This window comes from Glandiceps talaboti, chromosome 14 (assembly GCF_964340395.1).
Source record: "Glandiceps talaboti chromosome 14, keGlaTala1.1, whole genome shotgun sequence".
Taxonomy (NCBI): Eukaryota; Metazoa; Hemichordata; class Enteropneusta; family Spengelidae; genus Glandiceps; species Glandiceps talaboti.
In genome coordinates this window covers 23,723,512-23,737,060 of record NC_135562.1, presented here as the reverse complement: position 1 = coordinate 23,737,060, position 13,549 = coordinate 23,723,512, and the positions used below count along the sequence as shown (strand labels likewise).

Genomic DNA, 13,549 nt, shown 5'->3' with positions numbered 1-13,549 from the left:
TTTGGTACCAATAACCTGTCTGGCTCATGGACTATATGCGTACCTCTAGCGCCATAAAGTGGCACTGCATGCACTGTAAGGAACCCAAAGCTATGCTACTAGATGTATTTATTGATTTTGGGTACAAAAAATAGAACCCCTCATTGAAACCCTATTGTAATGTTACCATGGTTACTTCTTTCATGGGGGAAACAATGTACGTAATTTTTATACAACTTGTATAATTTAGGAATAAATTTGGAAGCCTATTACAAAAGAGTACTGTTAACAGTTTGTTGGTGATTTTCTAAGGCCAATAAGCCAGTGAATGTTATCAGGGTTCTATGATGAAGTTTCTCCACTGTCGAGACGTGGTCACTGATCACTGTCACCTTCCCACGTCAAAAAACCCACACTAACAAATCTGGTCGCCAGTAAATTATATTCATGACAGTATTTTCAACTTTCTCTGTAGAGACAAAAGTTGAGAATGGTTTATTTACCTGAACATGCTTTGGTTGAAAGGAAATTGCCGCGTTTCCAGACTGGCAATATAGGGAGTGTGGGTGATGATACATTTCATCAAGTCTAAAATTCATACGACAGTTTGTCTTTAACTGGTAAAACAAGTAATGGTAGTAAATCTTATTTTCTTTGCAAGGACTCAATAATACAAAATTACCTTCCGTTCAAATCTCCAAGAGTATGTACAGTGCTCGAAACACATCTCAGCGCAAGCAAGCTTAGGGTACCATAATTTTTTGAAAATGTGTTACCAGTCTGTCACAATTAATTTTAAGAGATATTATTTACTATTTTCACAGTAATTTATGAAATTCACAATATTTTACAACATAGATACAACATAGTCACCGGATTTTTCTCAATTTCAAATAAAAGGGCCAATTTTTGCCATTTTCTTGCGTTACCAGTGGCCAAATTAAAATATGCATGAGATATTTACATTTCCAACACTAATATTAGTGTTGGCTAAGTATTTTCTCACATATCTTTTCTGGTAGACCTTACTTGATTTGCAGAATGATATCAAAACAGGTGTATGGTATATCTGGTCATAAGTAGAGACACTAGAATATGGAAACTGCTGTGTTACCAAAATGGGGTCAATTATGATTTCACTTTTTTACTGGGTCACTGTACTGCTATAAACACCTGAAAAGAATGTTGCTACAATGTGTCTGAATTAGGACTGGCATGAACAATTTGTAGCATGTGTTGCATGGGTACAGTGACTTTGTTACAGAATTTCACTGGAAAACATAAGATCACTCCACGATTTCTGTAACACTGTGTCACCTCCTATGTATGTGGTACAATTCTGACATGCAAACAACTGTTCAGTCAGTTTGCTGTCAGCAGTAAGCTTGGATGTGGACCTTTCTGAGCATAAACAAAAACAGTGAGTAGCCTAAAAAATTTTCCCCAAAATTAAAGAAATGTCCTTTCCGTAACGTCATATCCTATGTAGGTAAAATGTCATGTCCTTAGTATGTATCTTAAATATCATGTTTGAAAAATTCCTGTAAAATAGCATAAGCTTGTAAGTTTGATAGGTGAAAAGGTAAAGAACTGTACAGAAATGTTACAATATATTGTGAACTATCTCTAAACCACTGAAAACTTGAATTCTTGTAAACTAGATTTAATATTTTTTTTTTTTTTTACAAATGTACAAGTATGTTTAACATGAATTCAAACATTTTTTGGATTATGACTTGTATTTGTACCCAGTTCAAACCATTTTCAAAACCTGGTTTAGTGTTTTCTGTTTTTCAATATATTTGCTTGAAGGCTAATGGAAGAAACTTATCATATATTCAGCAGTTACCTTAACAGTCTTGTAGAAGCCCTTTCCTGAGTGAATTTTTGTCATGTCCAATGTAGCAAAAATCTTGTCAAAATTAATGCAGTAAAATTAACAGGGGGTCATGCACATTTGTGATTTCTGTGTTAGAACAACCGTCATGACTAAACTGGTATTAGTATGTATTAGTTTTTAAAATGAAATACTGTACTGTAATACTATTTCTATACTATTCAGCTTTGTGCTTTGAAATATTCATGTTATTAAAATATCACAAATTTTTCCTAGTTAAAGATGTTAAAAATTTCACATCTGTTGACTCCTATTTGAGAGGTTTGAATTTTAAATAAAATTAGTGTACACTATATACAATTAGTGTCAACTACCAGAACGGCACATAAACTGGTAAACAGCTGTTAAAAACTGCTTAACTTTATTGTACCGGGCTTAGCTTTACGATATTTTGCTCTGTGAATAAAGAAAATTTTGAGTTTTGAGGTGTTCAATTTTGTCACATCCTATGTAGGTGTTGTGCCAAAGTTAACAGGATGTTTCACTTGCAGACTCATGTTGAAAATGTTAAATTTTTATGTACATTAAAATTGGTATTATGTGTATAATCACATATTCAAAAAGAAGTCTTGTTTCTATACAGTGATCTGGTTATATCAGAAAGGGTTTAACACATTTCCAGTTTTTTGTTATGCAGTAAATGTAGCAATGTCTGTCACCAACCAGAACAGGATATTAATCAAGAAATACCTATTGACAACAATTTAAAGTTATTGTACCATTCTTGTTTAAGTAGGATACTTGATTAATAATAAAAAAAATTGAATTTGCCTCACAACAGTAACGTTTTTTATCCATTTCTAATTACGTCATGTCCTATGTAGGCAATTTGCATATTATAATGTAGCATGGCCGAATCTCAAAAATTTTGCAAAAAGTTATCTTTTCACATATACTGTAATAGACATTAGGTGTCCTACTTTCCTACTAGGGTGGAAAATAATACCAACTGGGAAATTTATTTTTGGTAACTTTGTTCACCAAAATGGTACGCTAAGCTTGCTTGCGCTGATCTAACACTTCACTTAACTTCCAAACACTTCCGGATTTGTTTTACATTCAAATGTTGACAAGAGCGCAGGATTCAGTCTGCACAAAGAGTTGCGTCATTGATGTAATTCGAATTTGACATCTCCTATCTTAAAGTGTACATGTAAAGGTACATACTTTTTTTCGGAATTATATTTATTTTGCCATAAATATAAATGAAATTGCATTCATACCTCTAAATATTGCGCGCATTGGCAAGAAAGTCGCAAAAATACTTGCCCCCTTAATCCCCTGTGCTTCGACTAACTTCGGCACCTCAACCAGCTCACGAAAGGTGTCGAGGTCCCACGTTACAAAAGCCTTCTAAGCCTTTGTGTAATGTTTACTTATGAATTACTAATTACGCTTGCCATATAGTATTATCTGTAACTGTACATATTGTGGTGTACCAGTTTAGTCTTCCTACAACAATGGTTCCTTGGTGTTTTGTCGGCAGCACCCGCAGTGAAACATTACCCTACACACATTTCCGAGTGATATAACTGAGTAGGTAATAATGGGTGAAGGCAGTTGAAATCACGTAAAAACTGGACAGTGACGCCATACAGTGAAAGTCGGTAAATGTTACCGGGGCTGGGGTTCTCCACGCCACCGGTGTAGCCATGATCAAAGCAAAAACAGGAAGACAAATAAAATAAAATAATTTGAAATGATGTTTTCAAGAAAGCAAGTTAGCTTCATAAAATATTTTCATTACGATAGCATTTGTTTCTAAACAATGCGTAGTCCGATTGTATGTTTTGATTTCCATGTTGCTGGGAATTGATCGTTTTCATTGTGATACATCACATACATCGTCGGAATCATATCAAAGTAAAAAGACGCAACGCTCATTATAATGTTGCTATTTTTGTTTCAATTGTTTTGTCTACATGAACAATTACTGTGTCATGCCAATCACATGTCAAAAGTGGATGGACACAGCAAAGTACAGTCAGCACTAAGCTTCACGCTCCCAGGTCAAATAACTTCTACAACGTAAGACATGTCTATCCATAAAAAACTCAAACAAAAATGGTCGGAGACAATACACAATACACCACAGTACGGCCGGCTTCAGTGAACATGGGCCGTGCTTTGAAAGAAGATGAAACCACTTCATGTCACTGTGTGGATGGTAATGAACGCAGTAAAAAATGAAATAAAGTACGTGTACACATAGCTTTCAAGAGGGACGGTTATCCAACAAAACGTTCTGCTCTAACGAATTTGTGGGTCTACTTTCGTGAAGATTTTGAATGGTCATAGATTGGATGTACTGTTACGACACATGCTACATTTGAACAACTTGAGAGAATATTATGGGGAACTCTTGAAGCCATTCTCATTCGTTCTCTGTATGTTTGATGGGTATGGAAATATTACATAATTTTCGTTTCGATTACATTGTCTGCAGGAGCTGTTTTCCACCCATTGAATACATGTCAACAAAGGACGCTGATAACAGCATTCACTTTATGTAAACAACACGGCTTCACTAGGACATATGCGGTATAACTTATAAGACAGCAAGGCATAGTCAGAAAACAAGCACTTACCTTGCATGGTGGATATTTAAACACAGGTATACTATTACATATAATGTGTACTAGCCATGACGACATTTGTCTGTGAAATTTACATCAGAAAAAAACTTATAAAGCAGTGTCATTCAGTCTCTGTGGTTCGGACCACACCTTCCTCACTCATTCACTACCAGAGGAACTATCGTTACTGCTAGAGGTCGGTTCGAATGATTTTGGCTAAATCACACCATCAGATGTTAATGCTGGAGTGTATTGGTCTACGCTTGAGGAATCTGATCAATATTCAACGTCAGGTTCTGGCGAAAACGGGTTTTGAAGTTGACCTTCTGGTTCGACCATAATGGCTTTACATGTAAAGATACACAGACGAATGCGTTTGTGTTCCTGCATTGACATCATAAAGTTCCAAATCCTGTCCTATCCATATGCAAATGAGAGGTACTTACCTGAAGGTGCTCTGTGGCTGAGCCAAGAGTGTCTCATTTTTTCGCGCAATTTCTCGTGTTAGAATTATATTGTACTATTACAAACCCGATTTCCTTTATTTTTATGGCAAAATAAACATAATTACGAAAAAAAGTATGTACCTTTGTATGTACACTTTAAATTTCAGCCCAATCTGCTCAGTAGTTTTGGAATACAAATGTTTGACCAAAAAACACACATTTTCAGCCCTAATTTGCATATTAGTGATGGAATAATCATGTCATGAACAAATCTTAATTTAGTTATTCGTGTTAGAATTATATTGTACTATTACAAACCCGATTTCCTTTATTTTTATGGCAAAATAAACATAATTACGAAAAAAAGTATGTACCTTTGCATGTACACTTTAAATTTCAGCCCAATCTGCTCAGTAGTTTTGGAATACAAATGTTTGACCAAAAAACACACATTTTCAGCCCTAATTTGCATATTAGTGATGGAATAATCATGTCATGAACAAATCTTAATTTACACACCCGAATGTTCCCACCAAATTTCAGACCAATCTACCCAGTAGTTTTTGAATTTAAGTTTTTTGACCAAATGACATATTTTGAACAAAATCACACATCGGTGGTAAGATCATTTTGATTTGAACAATTTAAAGTGTTTAAAGTCCTCAATAAACTCCATTGGTACTTGAATAACTTTTTCTTCAGTCAAAATTTATACAATACTAGGTACCTCTCTGGATCAGTTATGGTGAAAATGATTTACCATCGTGCAGAAAATGATTATTACATCCGTTATATTTACAACTTGGCATGTTTGTCAATGATGAACAGCTACTACACACACCTACATCCAGATGCAAATGGACGTATAGGATGATATGACGTCACAAGCAGAGAGTTTTCCCAGCATTCTTTGCAGCAAGTTACCAAAATGGCTGCACACAGTGAGGCCCAACATGGCAGAATTTTGACTTTTCAAAGTCACATATTTTTAAAGTGTTTCATTTTATTTAGAAAATTCACATACACATCAATTAAATACACAAAGAAAAGATATCTAAAAGCGCAAAGATGTTTGACTGAACCTTTCCTTTAATACCAATGAAAGTATACCAAGGGCAATATTGGGTCATTAAAGTGACCTATTCACTCACCATTCTGCCTGTAGATAGTACAATACCATACCAGTAGATTCAAGTTGACCTTTGACCTGCAATTTACCACTACTGCAGCCAATGAGAAGAGACACTGCTTTGCATTCTAACTGCTGGATATCATCACCATGTAAATACTGACGACCGGTACCATGACCACAGTAACTATGGTAACAGAAAAGTTACAATAGAATGTCAGTAAAACCACTTTATGTGTATGTTCTCAATGTCATATTACCATGACTACAGTAATTATGGTAACAGAAAACCAACATTTGAATGTCAGATACAAGATACAATGAAACTATTACAAAGGAACTTAGATGTTAATAAAACAAGCGATCTATCGGTCACAATAGCTCCGCTGTTTTTTTTAATTTTATTTTTTATTTTGGTGACATGTAGAAGTGGTTCAGTATGCAATAAAGTGTTTAGTGGTTTCATATGATGTCTCACTATACAACACATTTTACACAGAAGTTGGTAATGTATTGTACTTTTATACCATAGTCACCATTTTATAACAAAAATCTACTGTTATGAAAAATTGCACAAAATCTCTGAAAAAAGACTGGGAAATGCACACAAGAAAAAGAAGAAAAAAAGAGGATTTTGAGGTTGGCTATAAATAATTCCAGTGTCTTACAGCTTTAACCCTGGAAAATTTTAATGATGAATGAAATAAACTAGGGATCTAAAATAATTTTGAGGCAATTTGAATTTCAATTTTCTAACAAATTTACCAAGTCAACAACATTCAACTTGTACTAGTTGTAGTAGATATATATATAGGGAAGAAATGTATTAATCGCCATCTTAGTTTCCGTACGGCGACAATCCCAAGTACCCGAAAGAGAGTCATTCTCAGCCAACAGGGTTCGACACTGGAGTAAAAAAGTCACTATCCCACAGGACTAGTAAAATTGATAACGTAGTGGTCCTATCTTTAAGTGCTTTCGCTTGTTCACTTAGGCTCTTCATCTCTCTTAGTTTTTGCTCTACTTCTAATTCACTTTTCCAAACCCCATATTTATTTCAAACCCTGTGTTGTAATTGAACTGTCTATTTCTTTGTAGTTGTTTGTGCATCATCAACTCCTTACTGTAATTTTATTCTCTTTTTTATGTTTTGGAGCTTCTTCTCTTTTTTTGTTGCTTTCTGTGAGTAGTTTGTCTTAATTGGGGGGGGGGGGGAGTAATAAGATGTTATGTGGTCTTATTTCTAGCTTAAATACTACATAACATTTCTGGTACACATTGATCTAACTATTGCATTTTTAAAAGACAAAAAATTACCTTCCCATCGAGCAAGTCTTTATAGTGTTGTCCTTAGTGCATATTAGAATGTATTTACAACATAAAAATAAATAAATTTGAAGGTTACCAGCAGTTACAGCAAAATTTTGTTACTAATTACATGTACAAGTCACTTCATCTATTTTCGTGTCTATGTACTTCCGGGTTGACATACAGTCGGCCCTATAATTACTAAGAAATGACAAAACCGTTCGCAAAATAAAGTTCAGGATTTTAATTTTTCAAACTGAATATCAATATCCACTACACATTCAATAACTGGTTTCGCGTATTTAGAAATGTGCCCCAAAACATGAACACAGAACACGGAACACGGAATCGTGTCAGTGTTACTAACTAAGTTAGCAGTTTCATTGTAGGCTGTAAGTTGTACCGGTAAAAAAAACGATCATCACATCATGTAGGAAGTACAAACACATAGAACACGTTGTTTTCTTGCTGAATAAACTCACTGAAATAACAACACGGTCAAATTGCGTCTTCGATTTTGACAGCCACCATTGTTATGATTGAGCTTCACTTAGTTCCGTTGAACGTGGACGGACCCGGGCGAATGCTGACATCCATTAGAAAGACTACGTATCCGTACATAAATACGAAATCATGCGAGATTTCAACTTTACTAATTTACTTGTTACAGTGTAGAGGCCAGTCTTACCCTTATTATACACATATCATCGTACAACTAATTTTATTGGCTATAATATTAGCTACATTTGAAAGGTCTCACTTGATTGGCTCACCCTACGCTATTCCCGTTTTCAAGAGACACCCCTGCCAGAATAAAGTGCTACGTGTGACGTAGTACAGCAATGGCGCGAGATCGCCTGTTGGGCGACTTTCCCCCAGGTGTGCTTTTCGAAAAATACACAACACATGCTTTTATGACACGGAATCATAGAAAATCTATCCCATTTCCAAACTAATCGTAATTTTATCGCGAATCATGAATAGACAACCGGAGTTGGTCAAAATAGCAAATTAAAAATCAAATGAATTTTACTATGACCGTGAATTCATCATATAGCCGGTGGTTTGAATTCTGAGCTCCTTAATATACCTATCAAAAAGTCACTATCCCGTCGGACTACCTGCAATGGGCATTTTAGTAACCTTTACTGGTCCTTACAGAAAGTTACTAGACTCGCGGGATAGCGGACCAGCGAGTATGTCGAACCCTTGCCATACGTTACAGCATAGACCCTCCTGGTTACAGTGGTAACACTCATTCATGTTCGATTAACTATCATAAAGAAAACACAACGAAATGGTTGAAGTGATCTTTTTTTTAAATTTCTTTTCATCACAACAACAAAATCTGCGTGATCGAAAGTGTTGTAAACTAAACCAGAAAGAATTATCGGGCTGGCTAAACTTCCCGATGAACTGGAGTAAGGTCCAAGTTCAAGTAAGCCCCGATAGTATGTGAGAAAATCGTCTCAAACTAGCAATACAACTTTCAAAATATAACTTGACATGTCTTCATTTGTTAGCGTTATACAATTCAAGACGGGTTTTCACTCGAAAACAACAATTCTGTGAATAATGACACTGAACGCAGCGATTTCTCGGACGATGTTACCACTGCACTGTAACGTATGGCTGACAACGACTTGCTTCTGGGTTAGTCCCTCGTGCATCCGGGTACTTGGGATTGTTGTGCATTACCACATCGGCAATTTTGACGCTGTAATTTTGCCACCAATATTGATCATACAAAAACAAAACTCCATAAATGAACCACAAAGTACTTGAAAAGTTGCACTTTACCTAGAGTCTTGCGGACTGATTTCCAATATGGCGTCGGTCATAATGCTCATTAACATATTCATTTTTTTTTTCAAATTTCAAAAAAAAAATCATAAAAAATAGAAGAGCAGATGTGCTGACTTGAAATTAACAAATCTAAGTAAGCTACCCTCTGTGCATCAACACACCAGATATCAAAGCAATCTGACTTGAAGTATATGAGGAGTTGATGAAAATGTCATTTTTGGAAAAAAAATCATAACAAATTGAAAATGGCACAGATCAACTTGGCATGAACAAATCTGAATAGCCTCCCCCCAGGGAACATGCACACCAAATATCGAAGTATTCTGGCTGTTGCTTTCAGAGAAGATAGTGAAAATATAAAAGTTTGACGGACACCTATGATTCACCTATACACTCTATACAACCTATACCTAAAGCTACGCTTTCAGCTTTCGCTGACAGCGGAGCTAATAAAAAAATAGTGCCAATGGCGTTGTAGCATAACTGTATTTAGGTATTGCTATGAGCGTGGTCTAGTTGCCAGGCATATTTGCATACATTTTTGGAATCTTTTTTAACTTGCCTACCCTTCCCACTTTTCATCTTTGCAATATAAACCATCATTAAGCTGTTGCTATGGGCATGGTCTTGTTGCTAGGCATATTTGCACCCCATAATTTGAATCTGTATTCACTTACCTACCCATCCATGTCATTATCTTTGTAATATGCATCATTTCAATGTTGCTAAGGGTATGGTAATGGTTGCTAGGGCCATTTGTGTCATAATGTTTTTAACAATAACTGCAGAATAACACCTCCAGAAACATCCTCACCAAGTTTCAACCCATCACCTTGCAGTTTCAAGATATAAGTTTTTTACCCAAAATTGTAATTTCTACTGAAATGAATTTCTGTATAAGACTAATACCCACCTTTTAGCTTACTTTTGGGTGTCCCTCTGCTTCCCCTTGTGTATTGCCAAATATAAATTAATGCCTCCGGCACCCTGTGGCCTGTCGACCTAGTGGTCACATGACCTTGACTAGCCAATCCCCAGTATTCCTTGGTTCTAAACATAACCGAAGGTTACAAGGACTGGAGACTGTGGGGAGGAGGGTGGGAGCATAAAAGGTGGGTATTAGTCTTATACAGAAATTCATTTCAGTAGAAATTACAATTCTGTACAGACAAATACCCACCTTTTAGCTTACTTTTGGGTAAGCCTAGAATACGACACCTAGTTGGTGGAGGGAGTCTCCACACTGAAAGGCATAGCAACATTTTGAGCCGAACTGATAGGACCTAGAGCAGACATCCTGACTGCCTCTTGGGCCATGTCCCGCAAGTAAAAGCTAATGAAAGAGTTCCGAGAGCGCCAGGTTCCTGCCTCAATGACTGACTGCACGAACCTCATGAGCAGTAACTTTAGAAAGTGCCTGTGTATCAGCTGTGGAAGAACTGTATGCTACTTTAATAGTATTAACTATCCACTTAGAAATGTCGGCCGTTGTACAATCCATTTTGTCCGATTTCCAAGGGATGAACAAGCAGGTACGATCGCCCCTAATATCCTTAGTGCGATTACAGTACCACTTGAGAGCTCTGACTGGACATAAAAGATGTTCTTTTCGGTCCCTTCCCACCAGCGTGGCTAAATCTTTTATGATAATGGAAGAAGCCACGGAACCTAAAACCTGATTTTTAGCAATGAACTTAGGATGAGTCTGAAGTACAACTTGGTGCTGTAACAACTGGATTCGACCCTGTCCAATATCTAGTGCGTGGATCTCGCTTCTACGACTGCCTGAAGCAAGAGCTAGTAGGAACGTCGTTTTAAGAGTGAGAAATTCCAATGAAATCTGGTGAAGAGGTTCAAAAGGGGGAGATTGTAATGTGTTGAAAACTAGAGACAGACTCCACTGGGGAGCTGAAATGGGCCGAGGTGGTCTCTTAATGTGGAAGTTCCTTATCAAACTAAATAAGATCTTATTTTGTCCAAAGTCCGGGCCCCCAACACTCCTAATGGTACTAGAAATAGCTGAGCGGTATACCATTATGGTTTGGACAGCTAACTTCTGTACATCAAACAGTTCAAACAGAAAGGCAGTTAATTGTTGTGTAGTAACTTGGAGTGGATCAATCGATCGTTGATTACACCAACTAGAGAATCTCATCCACTTTTCCCCGTAAGTGGCAAGGGTACTCGCATGCTGGGGTCTTGCGATGACCGCGGCAGTCTTGCAAGAAAAGCCCTTTGCAATGAGAGATCGTTCGACAATCTGAATACGTGTAGATGGAATGTGGGTGAAGGATGTTCCGTCCCTGTGACAACAGATCCTCCCTCTGGGGTAGTTTGCATGGGAGATCTATTAGGAGAGACAGTAACACTGGGAACCACGAGCGGTTCGGCCACAGTGGAGCGACTAGAGATAGTACACACTTTTCCTCTTGAATTTTTCTGAGGACTAGTGGTAGTAGGGGGAGAGGTGGGAAGGCGTAAGCCTCCAGCCCCTCCCAACTGAAAGACATGGCGTCCACTGCCATTGCTCTGAAATCTGGTACAGGAGATACAAAGAGAGGCAGTTTGCGATTGAGAAATGTCGCGAACAGGTCGACTACAGGCTTGTTCCACCTGATGAAGATTTGATTGGCTACATTCTGTGGAATCTCCCATTCCGTGGGGCGAACTTGGATGCAGCGCGAGAGTGCGTCTGCAATCCCGTTGCGCTTCCCCGGAAGGTGCCGTGCCCTTAGTGTTATCTTCCTGTCTTTGCACCAGAACATTAGATCTCAGGTGAGATAACATAGGGTCGGTGACCTGGTCCCCCCCATTTTGTTGATGTAAGCCACCACTGTTGTGTTGTCGGTATTGACTAGCACACAGCGGTGTGACACCAGGTGTTCGAACTGGCGAAGAGCTAGAACAACTGCCTGCATTTCCAACCAGTTGATATGATGGAGGCTGGATGGTAGATCCCAAGTACCTGAGGTCCAGTGGTGGTCCAGATGGGCTCCCCATCCCACCTTGGACGCGTCGGTAAAAAGGGAAATATCTGTTTTCCAACTCAACAATTGTTTTCCTTCCAACATTGCCTCTTTGTCCAACCACCATCGTAGGTGTGGAAAAAGGGGTGTAGGATGGGAACCATAGACTCTGCTGATTGGATACTGGGGTGCCAGTGAGCAAACAGGTAGTGTTGAATTGGTCGCATTCTGAGGCGTGCCCATGGTGAAATGTCGATGATGGAATTCATCAAACCCAACAGGGACAGAAATAGTTTGGCTTGTATGCGGGTTTGTTTTGCTACAAGCCTTACCAGTACTACAATCTTGTCTACTCGCTCTTGCGGTGGACAGACTATTCCCTGTTTGGTCATAAAACGCATCCCGATAAAAATCATGTCCTGAGTAGGAACTAGAATCGATTTGTCGGGACTCAGAAGGAATCCGAGAGACCTCAGAATAATCTGGGTGTCTCGAACAACACGACATAGCTGTTCGACTTTCTTGTCGTGTAGCAACCAGTCGTCTAGATAAGGATTTAGTGGAAAACCGCGCGCATGGAGAGTGATCACTGGCGCGGAAACTACTCGAGTAAAGACTCTCGGTGCTGTTGCGAGGCTGAACGGTAGTGCTACGTATTCGAACACTCGACCGTCGGTTGCAAAGCGGAGAAAGTGACGACACGACTCGTGAATGGGAATGTGGAAGTAGGCGTCCTTCAAATCTATGGATGCCATCCATTCGCCTGGCTGAATAGAGGCGAGGACTTGTTTCCATCTTGAATCTGGGCACTCGCAGGTACTTGTTGAGAGTGGATAGATTCCGTATCGGACGCCATCCCCCCGACTTTTTTGGAACCAGGAAAAAGTGGCTGTAAAAGCTGGGTCCCGATGACTGGGCATCGATTTCCTGTATTGCGTTTTTGCTTATTAGGGAGTCGATAGCTTCCAGAAATGCCGTTTGTTGACTGGTCTTGGAACTGGAGTAACGAACAGTACGACCGAAAGAGAGGGATCGCGTACGAAAGATAGGCGGTAACCCTCTCTTACGGTAGAAAAATCCATTCGTCTGACGTAATGCATTCCCAATGTTTTGCATATAAACTTATACGCCCGCCCACTGGACCGCTGTACGTGGGGTTCACGGTCCTGTCGGGAAGGAAGTCAGGAGAACTGCTGACGACTTCCTGACCCCTGTGTTTGATTGGTCGAGGAAGTGGACGGCTTACCTGGCTGACTCGAGCGTCTAGTGTTTGCAGCCTGAACCTGTTTAGGTTTACGGGTGCGTTTCTTACTCTGACTTCGACGCTTGTATCCACTAGTTTGTGGTTGCTGTCTTGTAGTCGGAGTAAACGTAGACGCTTTAGGCATAGCAGTGGCCTGGAATTGAGGGTTTTTTGTAAATTTTGCATCCCTCTCAGTTGC

General features: G+C 38.7%; 1 protein-coding gene across 1 annotated transcript in view; it reads right to left on the bottom strand.

The window, feature by feature from the left end:
• Window positions 1-13,549, bottom strand: part of LOC144445422 (separin-like) — a 179,089-nt gene that overhangs the window by 12,988 nt on the left and 152,552 nt on the right. Inside the window, exon 21 of the mRNA XM_078134961.1 lies at window positions 6,050-6,214. Within this exon, the coding sequence (XP_077991087.1) occupies window positions 6,050-6,214 (165 nt within the window). The remainder of the gene's footprint in view (window positions 1-6,049; window positions 6,215-13,549) is intronic.